Source organism: Sinocyclocheilus rhinocerous, unplaced genomic scaffold (assembly GCF_001515625.1).
Source record: "Sinocyclocheilus rhinocerous isolate Xijiao unplaced genomic scaffold, SAMN03320098_v1.1 scaffold697, whole genome shotgun sequence".
NCBI classification, from domain to species: domain Eukaryota; kingdom Metazoa; phylum Chordata; class Actinopteri; order Cypriniformes; family Cyprinidae; genus Sinocyclocheilus; species Sinocyclocheilus rhinocerous.
The window spans coordinates 2,219,101-2,233,837 of NW_015664033.1; the positions used below are offsets into that span (position 1 = coordinate 2,219,101).

Sequence of the window (14,737 nt, forward strand, 5' to 3'; positions counted from 1 at the left end):
TCCAAAATTTGAAACAATCCCAGGGAAAGGAAGGACTGCCCAAAATGCTGCTCATATATGGGAAAACTATCACATACTTCTAATTAAACTATAGTAACGCTTGTGTCAGTAACAGATGACAAAAATACCAAAACATGAGGTAGAAAAATACTCATAAAATAATAAATTACATAGCCTGAGATAGCACAATATACAATTTCATGTCATTTCAAGGTATCATTTCATGGAAAATTAAAAAATGTTGATTAAACTTATTTAAATTTTTTCCAAGTGGAAAAGGCACAGATTTTGTGGAAAATACCCACAAATTGTTTTTGCACAGTAAGTGTAACTTTAAACAGAATTATCCATTCATACCTCATGTTTTAGTTGTCAGTTCATCTTGGTTTGATCATATCCAATAGTGGTACAGTGAAAGAGACCAGTACAACATCCTTTTCCTGTCATATGAGGACATGGTCCTGGTGAGTAATCACAGCCTCGAAAAATGTCAAAAGTCTTTGCAGGATGCTCTTTAATACAGAATATTTAAGATTTATTTTAATACCTTCTATAAACTGATGCATTTGGCACCACGTTCAGGATCTCAGGACAGCAGTAGAGAAAATCTGCAAGTTCTTGGAGAAAAATCTGGATGACGCTGCTATCGCACATATTGTGGAGAAGGCAACTTTCAAAAACATGAAGAAGGACCCGAAGGCAAACTATGATTTTTTTCCTGGAGATCTACTGCTTAAGCCCCAATTCATGCGCAAAGGTCAGTGTTCAAAGATTACAATCTTGGAAAGTGTAGACAGGTTGTATCCTTCACTTATTCTGTTGTTATAATTGGTTTGCTGTTGCAGGCACAGTAGGAGATTGGAAGAACACATTCACTGTGGCACAAAATGAAATGTTTGACCAGATCTTCAAAGATAGAATGAAAGACTTACCACTGAACTTCATCTGGGACTTGGACACCAAAACAAACTGAAAACATTCACAAAACAAAAGAACCAGCATGTCTTGCCACTGGACATTAAACAGTTTTTTTAAACATTGTTCTCCCACCCCCCACAATAATTGGACCGCTGAAAAAAAAAACGGGAGTTTTTTTTTTTCCCTCCTGGTGTGTGCGCTCCATATTCTCCTATACCAGCCTTAAAAGCCATATATATATATATATAAAGTATGACATTCAACAACAAAAAAACATATATACAAAATTTTTGTTTTGTTTTTACATTGCCTAAAAGTTCAGTAAAGTGTTCCACTTTAACAAATTGGATTCCCCTCAATATCTACAAGTAAAATCCTTTCAAAGTGTACAACATGTGCTTGACTATTAGCTAGAAATTAGGAAATTAATTTGAAATCCCTGTTACTTTTCAGGGTAATAGGTTTTGACATTTGGGTAACAGGGATGACATAGATTAGGTGTCACCCTGTTTTTAAAGATTGTCTGTGTAAAATGCAAACATTTTTAAAGGTCACCCTGGGTGTAATTTTAAGCTAATGCATATATCATTCAGTGGCATATGAGCATGAGTTACATTTTAGTTAGTATTATTGGTATTGTTACTATTAATTTACTGTTGTTGTTAATAACCAGGATAGGATGATCAGTCTCAATAAAACTCTTTTTTTTTTCATAACTCATTGTCAATAATGCACCCATGTAAATTCAATTACAAACAAGAGCAGCAAGGTGACTGCAGACCTTCACCCCAGTCTTGCAATGTTCAAGAAAGTCAAGATCTTGGTCTGGTTTCAGATGATCACAGAAAGACCCAGATCTGATCATCTTATTTGCCTAATAATTGAACCAGATCAGTATATTTGAAGTTCTGTGAGGGAACAGAGACAAACAGATAGGCACATTATCTAATTACGATACCCTTAAAACATTAGCTCTCTCAGAGATAGAATGTGCTAAATCTACAATGAACTGACATAAACTGAAAAATTGACTGTTTACTATTGTCATACAACTATGCTAATTAAGTGCAAAACAATAAAATGCCATTTAAAATTGTAAAACTATTCAGTATTATGTAAACAAATATGTGCAGTGTGGTGAAATGTTTGTCCTGTCATCCCTGTCAGTCCTGTGACTGACATCAATCCTGTTACTGTCATTAATTTAATACAAATTGTAAAAAATTATATTTGATACAACCTTCCAGGTTTTTCCATTGTAACTTTAATTATATTTTATTTTGGACAAAGCCCTTTTTTAATGTCTCTCTTGTAAAAATATATATTTTTCTTAATTGACATGTGGTCACCTTCCAAAATTAGGATGTTCTTTGTCATCTGAAACTGCTTAAGCCCCAATTCATGCGCAAAGGTCAGTGTTCAAAGATTACAATCTTGGAAAGTGTAGACAGGTTGTATCCTTCACTTATTCTGTTGTTATAATTGGTTTGCTGTTGCAGGCACAGTAGGAGATTGGAAGAACACATTCACTGTGGCACAAAATGAAATGTTTGACCAGATCTTCAAAGATAGAATGAAAGACTTACCACTGAACTTCATCTGGGACTTGGACACCAAAACAAACTGAAAACATTCACAAAACAAAAGAACCAGCATGTCTTGCCACTGGACATTAAACAGTTTTTTTAAACATTGTTCTCCCACCCCCCACAATAATTGGACCGCTGAAAAAAAAAACGGGAGTTTTTTTTTTTCCCTCCTGGTGTGTGCGCTCCATATTCTCCTATACCAGCCTTAAAAGCCATATATATATATATATAAAGTATGACATTCAACAACAAAAAAACATATATACAAAATTTTTGTTTTGTTTTTACATTGCCTAAAAGTTCAGTAAAGTGTTCCACTTTAACAAATTGGATTCCCTTTCGTGGAACTTCGAACTGCGTCCTCTAGGGGTCGCTATGGGGAACGCCTCGTCGTGACCCGTGTCTTTAAAGTCCGGGTGAACCGGAAGTTGCTGCTGACTATTTCAGTATGGTGACGTATTTCCAGCGGAAACGGAATATTGAGTAGAGGGCGGGGTTTTATTTTTGTGCTCCTTCGCTCATCTTTCACTCACAGCAAACTAACAGTTGGATGGCGTGGTTAAGCAAATTCTGCCCAAGCCATCAGTCATCAGAGGAGCAGTGCCAGAAGCAAATGATCAGATTTTGATTAAAGATTACCAAGACAATTGTTTTCAGAGGATTAACTTGCACGGATTAATTGTTCACTTTAAGACTAACATTGTGCACTAACAAAATAAATATTGTAAATTTAGATTTCATGCAGACTTTAATAATATTTCACATGGCAGACTTTACAGGTTAAAAAGGCTACTTCACCCAAAAATGAAAATTCTGTCATTAATTACTCACCCTCATGTCGTTCCAAACCTGTAAAACCTTTGTTCATCTTCGGAACACAAATTAAGATATTTTTGATGGAATCTGAGAGCTGTCTGACCCTGCATAGATAGCAATGCAACTGCAATGTTCCCAGGTCCAGAAACATAGCAAGGAACGTAATCAGCGTTGTTTACGTTCAGCATGCGCGCGCTGTCTACTGAACATAAACTACATTGATTACGTTCTGGGGTACTCTCTAAAATGGTGGAAGACAGTAACTCGGGGAGAAGAATTGCTTAATAAATTATGTTTCAGTTATTGTTTTCTTTGCACACAAAAAGTATTCTCATAGCTTCGTAAAATTATGGTTGAACCACTGATGCCACATGGACAATTTTACCAATGTCTTTGGTATGTTTCTGGACCTGGGAACATTACAGTTGCATTGCTGTCTATGGAGGGTCAGAGAGCTCTCAGATTTCATCAAAATTATCCTAATTTGTGTTCCGAAGATGAAGGTCTTATGGGTTTGGAACGACATAAGGGTGAGTAATTAATGACAGAATTTTCATTTTTGGGTGAACTATCCCTTTAAGCAGCACAGCTGCTTTCAATACTGATTAGTGTTTATTGTGCATCAAATCATCATATTAGAATGATTTCTGAAGGATCATGTGACACTGAAGATTGGCGAAATGATGCTGAAAATTCAGCTTTGCAATCAATAATAAATTACATAAATATTCAAATAGAAGTTATTTAAAATTGTAATATTCCACAATGTTTTTTGTGTTTTTGATCAAATAAATGCAGCCTAGGTGAGAACTCATTATGCATTTTAAAGACACTTCAACATATACATTTCATCAGTATGTTTGTTCCCTGGGAATCAAACCCATGGCCCTTGGCATTTCTAACACAATATTTTAATTAAGATTAAATATCCAGATTTATCAGCACAAGTTTTTAAAAGAAGGGCCATTTATATTGCCCTCAAGCTTCAGAACCTAATCTATAATGATTAAAACAGGAAAGGCAGTCAACCCTGAATGTGCTCATTATTAAACAGACAGAGACATCACCACGGTGAATGAATAATCAATTATCTTTATTCAGCTCTGACAGCACAGAAACACATAATACCGGCATCTGTGGTAGTTAATGACACCTTAATTGTCTTCATCTGTTGGGGGAAATTAAAAGTGCATCAGAAACAGAGGTAACCAGATAAAAACAAAAAATTATGGAAAAAGGCACTGAAGTGAGAAACAATCCGTTATCCTCACCCTCTTCATCTTCTTCCTCGTCCTCCTCCTCCTCCTCTTCATCTTCATCCGAGCTGAAGGTTCCATCAGGCAAGCTGTACACCCTAATTACTTGCTGTTAGGGACACACACACACACACACACACAAAAGAGTTATGCATTAATAATCTTGATTGCAGAAAAATACTTTGAAGTTGCTAAGGTGATTCCTACTGGCACAGTATTGCAACTAAAATTACCACCACCGATACCATGCAGTGTATTTGATTTCTACTCGAGGTGTGTTCATATTAAAGAATGTTTAGATGGGTTTTATATATAAGAGAAAATTACTCCTCAATAGACATTTGGTGCTTCCTGCTTTGTTGCAGTATATCAAATATCTCAATTCTGCAATGCAACAGACTTGAAACCCAGCACAGCTTCCTCCTTGCCTTATTAGGGTCTTTGAGAATGAGGTATTTGCCCTCCTCCAGCTTGCGACAGATGTCGATCACGCAGCGCAGGATGCCCCAGGCATTCTCCATGCTCAGGTTAATTTGGCTGGCAAACTCGTTGGGCTTGAACTGCTGTGTGCCCAAGACGACATGCCTAGATGAGTCCTTGACATGATAACGGGAGACGTACCTAAAGAGAGAAGGATGTGCAGTGAGAAATCAGATAGGAAATGACTTGAAAAATCGACATCACGTAGAAAAGGTTTTATGCTACTCACCCTAATTTGAGGTACTCGGATCCTGCGAGAATGGCACAGCAGGTCCAACGGGCCAATTTGTAACTGTTGTTCTTCAGCTCTGTGGCCAGAACCGCTCCTCTCTGGGAATCCAGTTTCTGTCTCCAGTCCACTCCATTGCAGTGCTGTCGAGAGCACAGAATTATATCACCTGTATCTCTGAAACAGCCAAATACAATTATCCAGCTCTCTTTCTGTGTCTTACTCTGGAGTCCCACTCATTCAGGGTCTTGACATTGACAAAAGAGACTTCTCCATTTGCACCGGTCATCACTCCATCATGCTCACAGCGCACAATGAGGTCAATGTCCTCCCCGAGCTTCCACCTCCGGTACCTGAAAATCAGTCAAATAAGGTCACCGTTTCAAAATTGGCATCCTTTGTTAGGAATTAGTAATCCCTTATAAAATATGTAAATATATAATTCCTTATAATACATTTCATCATTCTTAGGCTGTTCAAACAGCACTCAAATATATCAGAATTGTAGGCTCAAACACCATGCATAGTCTGTAACAAAACGAGTCAAATCTGATTTAAAGCCACATATGGAAATAGAAAAAGAAAAGTGAAGAAAAAAAAACAGATAGATAAGGGAATTTAAAAAAGATTTTTTTCAGCCTGTCTGAACAAATTTCATGGTAAATGTTACAAAAATGATTTCTATCTGTATCTATCTAGCAAAGCTCAGCACAAACCTGTAGGCAACAGATGCCACCTCACTCTTCTCCGTGTCCTCCTCAACAAATGGGTTAGGATTGGGGAACTTGTACCTCTCTCCTCCCTGAAACCAAAGCAACAAAAAAACATTCACACAAATATCTTTGTCTGAAACGGAATATGGATCATTCATGCATGATGTTAATGGCCGGTTTACTGTGGAAAACACAAGCGTACCATTCTGAGGCACTGCTGGCTGAAGTTGTGGTTGATGTAGGTGGCCTCCATGGCCAGGTTTCGGGGGGAGTTGAGGGAAGTGCCCTCGTCCTGAGGTGGCTCATTCGCGGTCTCACTCACAGTAAGCAGGTCTACAAGGGAGAAAAAGTTTAAGCTTTAAAACTGCACACGTGCACAGATATTACTTTATGCACCAAAAACACAAATAATTGAATTATCAGGGCTTGAGTTTTTTTATTTTTTTACCAGTAATCACAGTAATTTTCAATGACCCAACTAAAAAAATTTAAGTGTTTTCATCTCTGGCATAAATGTTGCTAAAAATAAAAATATTTCTAACATTTCATTTTTGCAACCTATTTTAGTCAGAGAAAAATATGGTTTTTCAATAAATGTTCAAGGTTAGAGTTAATAAACATCTGTGATTATTTTTAAATATATCTTTAATGATATAAGCCTACAAGTTCTATCATTTCCAACTTTCATTGCAGATTGATATAACACCATGACAGTTATATTTCATAAAGTGAAAGTGACGTGTGGCCAAGTATGCTGACCCATACCCCATACTCTGCATTTAACTCATCCAAGTGCACACACACAGTAGTGAACAAACACACCATGAACACACACCCGCAGTTGGGGGTTCGGTGCCTTGCTCAAGGGTCTCAAATCAGTCGTGGTATTGAAGGTGGAAGAGAGCGCTGGTTATTCACTCCCCCCACCTACAATCAATGCCGGACCTGAGACTTGAACCCACGACCTTCGGGTTACAAGTCCGATTCTCTATCCATTAGGCTGCCCCCATGAAGATGAAACATGAAGATGACATTTATTGATTCATAAAATTTCTTACATTCAGTATCTATAATAATTGATAGTGCCAAGATTTAAAAAAAAAAAAAAAAAGACTGCAAATTTGGCAAAACCTCATCTATGTTAACCAGCTTGATACCTTTACTTTGGTCACATATTTAAATCTGCTGAATCTGCAAATAGAGTGCTCAAAAACTAGTAATGAATAGTAAATTAATGTAAATAAATGCAGTCCAAAACAGTTAATTTATTCTCCAAACAGGCAGAAATCCATTTCAGGAATCAACAAAGTGGTGTCAGTGAGTTTGAAGTTCAGTGTTTGAAAAAACAGAACAAACGGAAAGAGAAAGTACAATCTATATTATTATAGCTCTCTATATGAACCACATAGACTATATTCAAGCCACAGATACACAAATGTTTTGCTGAAAGACTCACAATACACCACCTTCCAGACTAGGGTGAATTCATTATGTACATTAACAACAATTTGGGATAAATATACTATAGAAAAATACGCGGGTGGCATGGCAGGATTTTGAACAGCCTGAATTGTTGACGCCGAATGGCACCGCCAGTGTTCATACACTCATAGAAAACAATGCTTTTCAATTTTAAAGATGTGGCATGATGCGACACTGCTTCTCGTCTGCTGTGCAGCCCCCTTCACACTGACCCTGGGCAATCCTTTCTGAGCCCTTCATATCAAGGCAAACGAAAATGCAAGCGCTCTGGAGTTAAATCAGAATAAGGCCAGCATAAAGACTCTACAGCCTTTGACATCCATCGAAATGAGGCACACTCATCTGAAGCACATGCTTACCAAAATCAGAGTTGTCTCTCTTGTCAAAAAAGAGCTTGTTGCCCACACGCTGAACGATGATATCCCAGGAGTTCACGGAGCGTGTGCAGCACATCAGAGTTGCCAGGATGGCATCAGTGGCAAACACATTGCCCTGGGTTTTTGCCAACTGTGGATGTCATTTTCAGAACAAAATACATTAGCATTGCCACTTATAATAGAAAAAAAGACATATAAGATTGTCAGGCACAAGCAGTAATAACAATTGAAGTGATCATGTGTGAGTGTGCTTTGGAGTACCTTGCGGATCACAGGGTCATCAGTGGTGGTAACGGTGTGGAAGATCCTCTTGATGCTCTTGAGTTGTTTTTCATTGCGTGTGGTGATGCGATCAAAAGCCTTGTCGTAGTGCTCAAGAGCTCCACAGCACTCGCTGAGAAAAAGAAACTCCGTGAAGGACTCCCTCGAGAGCAACACGCTCGTACAAAATTATCGGTCAGTGACATGAGTAACGTCAGAGTGCTTACATGTCAAGCGGGTCGGCCACATCCATGTATCTCATTTTCATGAGCCTGGGGAAGTCCATCTCCTCCTTCACCTCCCAGTCACTGCGCACCTCCACAGAGGAGTCCCTGGGCTTGAGCTGGGCCTGAGGTCACGGGAGAGGAGTCCGAATGAATGTAGAATGATATTTAGCCAATGAAGGAGTAGGAAAGTGAAAAGCACTGAGAGTTTTGGACCTAGTTGATACTGGAACTCAATACTAAAACTAGGGGTGGGCAATATGACTAAAATCTTATATGTCAAAGGGAAGCATTTCATTTCATGATAACCATCACAATATAGTTATTTTTGCTTGAATTAAGTTGTTACAACATCTAATATTTGTGGTTACACATTTGAAGGTGCCCTTGTTACGGTATAATTATACATTTAAGCACTGAGTAATATTAATTAACTACATGTACTTACTTTATGGGTAGGGTTAGGATTAGGGTTACTTGCATGTAATTATGCATAATTTATTATTATTATTATAGTAAGTACATGTAACATGCGTAACAAGGACACCTTAAAATAAAGTTACAATTAGTACAAAAAGTTAAATTGACCAAATTCTTCATATAAATTTCATTATTTGACTTGGAAATTGGTACAAGAACATCATAGCAAAAACTAATGCTAGTCTAACTAAAGCAAAAAAAAAAAAAGCTTATTGAAAACAAATAGTAATACAATAAGAACAACAACTGTACCAACAGAAACTAATTACGAACAATAGGACAAATAAATACAACAGAACAAAGATGCAAATGAAATAGTAATTGTAGTTTTTCATGAAATTTTTTTTTTTAAATACTTCAGAAATAAATTCATCAAATGTTAAAACAAAACAGCATAGTTTTCATTGTATGAATTAAATATAGATTGGGGGGGATGAATGAAAAGTCAAATGCTGAAAGACGACGATGGTAAAACACGTCTGGTAGTAACAGTGTGCAAAAACATTAAGACTGAGATAAGAAAATGAAAGTGGAGGAGAAATGCTGTGGTGCTGGAGATCAAAGAAAAGATGAAAAGAGATGAAACAGATGAAATTCATACCTGCGACTTCTGATCCCACCTCTGCCGAACTCCAAATTGCTTCTGGAATTTCTTCTGCAAGCGCATGCGGTCCCTATTCCGAGAAAGATAAGGGTGAGTGCATGTTGACAGGTCACAACTAAATGTTTTAGTGTTTTTTTCTCCCCTACTGGGTAAGCAGAACTCACCTTTCCTTCTGCTTGGCGCTCTTAGGCAGGGTCTGCATGTTGAACTGAGTAAGGGTCCTGCGATCTTTGTCTCTCCGAAGATTCCTCTGTAGAAGAAAAGCACAAAATATGATAAAGACTTAAAAATGAGAGAACATGGAGGTTAAGAGAGAGGTTATAGTAAGAGAGCAAGAATGTAAATGTTCAGAAACCCACCTGAGCGAACCGCATACGGTTCCTCTGATAGGCGGTCTTCTGAGTCTTAGCAGTATCCACCAACTGGAAGCTGGTCTCATCCTCCTCATGGAAATAAGCATACTGACTGCCGCCTCCGAACTGAGATGAGTATTTATCTAAACAGAACAGAGAACAACCATTCTGACTGATATGTGACTTTAGCAAAAAAAAGAAAGGTCATTCTGCCCAAAAAAGCAACTGCTGTTGGGCGCACACAAATAAAAATAAATGTGCAAACACTCACTTGTGTATCTCTTATCCTGGTATGTTGCACCAGTCCAGTCTGCTACCTGTGCACAATAATTGCAATTAACTTTTTGGGAAAAAAAATAAAATTATGATCGTCCACCTTTCACAGTTATACAACGTAATAGGATTGACCAGGGAATATTAAAGAGAATTCACCTTTCCCAGTCGGTCTCCCTTACTGAAAGGCTGGTAGGGCATGTCTTTAAACTTCTCCGGAACAGCACAAGGACCCCATCCTGATGGGTTGTCCTGGATCACAGGTGCATGGAACTTTGCCATTGCCTTAAAAAGAAAATGTACATAATTAGCAGTATAAAATAAGGCACCACTTAAGAACATTTCTATATATTATATTTTATAAATATACTTCTATTCTCCCTTCGGTCTCTTATATCTGAGCACTGGCTTTAGACTAAACATTACCAGCATAACAAGCAGTAAATTAAGCGCAAAAATTTTACAATGCAAGTAAAATTGTTGTATAGCAGCATTATATATATATATATATATATATATATATATGGTGATGCGGCCACGACGCGAAGCGAAGCAATGGCAAAGTTCCAAAACGTTCCCGTTATTTTTAGGTTTAATTTTATAGCTTAAAAAGAACCTTCCCAGAACATTCCCTGCAGGTTATTTTTAAGTTTTGTTTTTATAACCTACAGAGAACGTTCCCTGCAGGTTATTTTTAGCTGTCATAACCATGTAAACTAATTAAAACTTTGCAGATGTTTCTGATTATTCTAATGCTGAAATGTGTATTTTTTTTTTTTATCATAAACAAACATTTCATGAATTTCATGTCTAAAATAAGCTTTTAAAAAAAAGTGTAGACATCAAGGTAGTCAAATCGCATTATAATGATAATAGAATTACAATTTAATAGCTGAAATTAAGCTAAGCTTAGTCTAAAAAATATATCATAAACACTGGGTTTGTTTGTATGTTTCTTTACTGCGCGCCTCTGATCTGCACGCTTCTCCAGCACGCGCTTTCTCCTGTCTTCCACATAAAGCCGTGAGCACACGCATAATTTTAAAATTATATTTGGTTGAAGCCATTGTTATTTGGTGCTTAAGAAACGCAATATCTGGGTTATTATGGTACATGGTAGTTATAATAAAGAAATCTTACATATTAAAGGGGTCATATGATGCGATTTCAATTTTTCCTTTCGTTATTTTTAGCAGCATCATATGACCCCTTTAAGTTAACGGATAATTCAATCTCATTTAATGCTCCTTCTGATGGTTAAATGTGCTTTGATTATCTTTAATGATTAAACAATGGTTTAAAACAAGACATAGTTTGTAGTACTGATTACTGAGGTCCATATCCGTCCGTCTTCCACGAGAAGAACTTTACTCTACGAGACGCGCGGGTGCTGGATGATTACTGACCTACAGCAGCGGTATCGGAGTAAAGTTGTTAGGAGAACGTTCTGGGAACGTAAATAGAACGTTCCCTTTAGGTTAAGGTAAGCAAAAATTGTTAGCTGGGAAGTTGCTAAACTATTTTACTGATAAAATCGTCAGAGTAGCACTAACAACGTTAGTGCGTGTATTTCAAGGGAGAGAGAGCCAGAGATATAGAGTATGTGCTTTACGTACATAATAAATCATAATTTTGTGGCAAAACATGGATGTTCTGTCGTTTTTATCCTATTGCTTAAGTTAATATATGTATGTATGTGTTTTGGGCAGTGTCGTTGTGGGTTTGGTTATTTTGCTGTTGTAAGACCTTTGAAATAACCACTAATCTATAATAGAGAACTTTATTTATATTTAGATCAGTGGAACAAACTGAAATCATTTGGCGAAGTGATATGGAACTGTAATGCGGAGGCCTGTTGCAATAATCAATATATCGACTTATCGCACAATATATGTAGATGACTGCAATAATTTTTGGTGACGCAATATATCGCCCATTATATTTACTTAAAAATTAATGTCACCATGTTTTTTGCATTCCACTTGCGCCTGTGTTTTTTGCAGCTTCTCGTGCATAACGTGGTGTAGTCGGTGCTAGTTCAAATTTAAAAAATGCTTCTACAAAAAGTTTGTTGTCATTTGGAAGCGTGTTGGCCTTCTTGCATTATTATGCTTTTATATTATGATTATATATTCAGTGGCATAAAATGGGCTTTAAAATGACAATAATATCGCTTATCGCAATTATTTCTAGGGCAATATATTGCACAACAAAAAGTTGTTATCGTGACAGGCCTAGTAATGCGGTCAAGACCTGCCTGGAACTACGTTCACCATGCTTTTCCCTGAAAATAATTGCACACTAGGGCTGCACGATTAATCGAATGTGATTGTCATGTGTATCTTGTCAGTAAAGCCAGTTCTGTGATTAGTAGTAAATCTCAATCACGTGCTTTCAGATGGAGCAGCGTTTACTACACAGCAGGGCTCTACAGTGCGACCATTTCAGTCGCAATCGCATTCATAATCGCAGATGATTTAATCGTGCGATTATGAAATCAAAGTAATCGTTCTGCGATTATGAAAGCGGTTTGAGTAGCTTGTCAGTGAACTACAGCTCTGTGCAGTAAATGCTGCTCCATCTGAAAGCACGTGAAAATACCACATTTAATAACATGTTTTTATTCCAAACTCACTAACGTCAGTCGAGCGTTTGAAATAAATCCTTCAGTGAGATGATGTGGATTCTTACACAATAAGGCACGCAACATATTTCATAGTATTTAAGCAGTGATAAAGGCTATGTCGATTACCATTGCATTATTATATACTTTATTATAATAAAAATTATAATAAGATGAAATCCGATAAACCATATTGTCATAGTCGTGTGTTTATTAGTCACATTGAATTAATGAAAGCAATTAAATCTTCTGTTTATTCAGCAACCGCTATAGGCATTTCCTTGGTTTCTTCTGCGAGGTGTATTTGGAGTTTCAGCACGAGAGCGCCCTCTGGCCTTCGGATGGAGATTTACTTCTGATCACAGAACCGTGCTTCACTGAAAGATACGCATGACAATCGCAGCTTCTGCCTAATCGCAATTTAGTGCCTTTGCAATTAAATTTTGATTAATCATGCAGCCCTATTGCACACCTTAGAACAGTGGTTCTCAAACTTTTTTGGTCGCGCCCCCCTTTAAACCTATAAAAAAATCTGACGCCTTTTTTGTGGGTTTCTTGCTGTCCGCTAAGGCATAGGACACACACAGGCTTTCCTCCTCACCAACGACATTAAACACCGTGTCTACACTAGGGTTGTGTCGGTGAGGAAATTTTCCCACCGGTTAATCGGCGTGTGACAACACCGGTAATACTGGTATCACCGCGGGGGCGGGGCATTCCCTCTTTTCCTCGCTTTCCTTAGCTTTTAAATGCTATAGGCAGGTGAGTTTTTTTTCAGGGTTGGAGCTGAACTCTGCAGGACTGCGGCTCTCTAGGACCGACTTTGCCTACCCCTGTCCTAAACCTACCAATACTAGGGGGTGCATAATCTGGCAGGGTGCAAATTTCGGCACTACACCGGTTCAGGACACATGACCTAATGCTTTGTTCTCATTGGTCAGCGAGTATTCTTTTGACTGAGGAAAAAAAATCGAAATACAATACGAAAAAATTGTTATTGAATAAATTCGATAAACAATAAATTGGTTAGAACGAAAAATAGCACTTGGAATGAAAAGGATTTAGGATGCTCACTCCTATGACCAGTGTGGCCACTGTGCTGTAGCATTTCTACGACATCAAGATTTTACGAGCGGCCATGATGAAAAGTCTCACACTAGAACCCTTCCTTCTCCCTTTGACATTGCTTTTTACATTTGTAAAAGGCATATGTTATTACTCTACGAAAGTCGCTGACACGGTGTCAACATGATACGTCTGACTGATAAACAGCAGCGCGGAAGGATTGAGCGCGTAAAGTCAGCTGATGCATTGAGCAGCAGCCGCAGCGCACATGCTTCCTCTTATTACACGAGAACTAACTGATCTGTAATTTTCCGCGAGCTTCGGTTTTTCGCGTTTGCGCTTGACTGTTGTAATACACTATCTGAGATCATATCACGTAAAACATACCTTTACTGGAGTACAAATTCGTATTGATTCAAGGATACACGACTACTCCCAGACGGTGCGGTCAGAGCCCGTGTCGTAAAGGAACGCGTCACTCCAAATTTACGACACTTCACAAATAAAATAAAAGTCTGACGTATTTCGTCTTCTTCTTCTTTTATGTTTAATGGCGGTTGGCAAACGAGCTTAAGGTGCATTTCCGCCACCTACTGGGATGGAGTGTGAGGCCTCGATGAACGAATATATTATATACCACTAAAAAAAAATTCTTCTAATCAAATCTGTATCTCTCAGATATTTTAGAAGAAAATCATAAACCCTTAGCTGTTTCTGTGCATTCTGAAATATATTCATAACTGAAATGTCATTGATTTCCATATCTCTTAGTTTTTCAACAAGTTGCTTTCTTTGTCTATTATATGCCTCACAATGTAAAAGCACATGTTCAACTGTTTCTGTTATTCCACAGTAACTGCAGCTATCTGACTCGCTTTTTCCTATATGCAATGAATAATTAAGGTTAGAGTGTCCTATACGGATCCTGGTTATAACAGTATCTTCTCTTCTGTTTCCATATACTTTTCTTTCACTCCCCACTTTCTGTTGAATG

The 14,737-nt window shown here is 37.8% G+C and overlaps 1 protein-coding gene and 1 pseudogene across 1 annotated transcript; one reads left to right on the forward strand and one right to left on the reverse strand.

Annotated features, from left to right (window-relative positions):
* LOC107729519 (amine sulfotransferase-like) overlaps positions 1 to 1,132 on the forward strand; it is a 3,577-nt pseudogene extending 2,445 nt beyond the window's left edge.
* Positions 1,133 to 4,395: 3,263 nt separating this feature from the next.
* On the reverse strand, positions 4,396 to 14,244 carry LOC107729517 (eukaryotic translation initiation factor 3 subunit D-like). The gene is made up of 16 exons (XM_016540060.1): positions 14,131 to 14,244; positions 10,215 to 10,340; positions 10,054 to 10,099; positions 9,789 to 9,925; positions 9,594 to 9,679; positions 9,427 to 9,499; positions 8,349 to 8,470; positions 8,122 to 8,254; positions 7,843 to 7,990; positions 6,204 to 6,334; positions 6,005 to 6,090; positions 5,512 to 5,641; positions 5,289 to 5,431; positions 5,008 to 5,200; positions 4,595 to 4,688; positions 4,396 to 4,491 (listed from the first exon to the last, which is right to left on the reverse strand). The coding sequence occupies exons 2-16, from the start codon at positions 10,335 to 10,337 to the stop codon at positions 4,478 to 4,480; spliced, it is 1,659 nt and encodes a 552-aa protein (XP_016395546.1). The 5' UTR covers positions 10,338 to 10,340; positions 14,131 to 14,244; the 3' UTR covers positions 4,396 to 4,477.
* Positions 14,245 to 14,737: the final 493 nt, after the last annotated feature.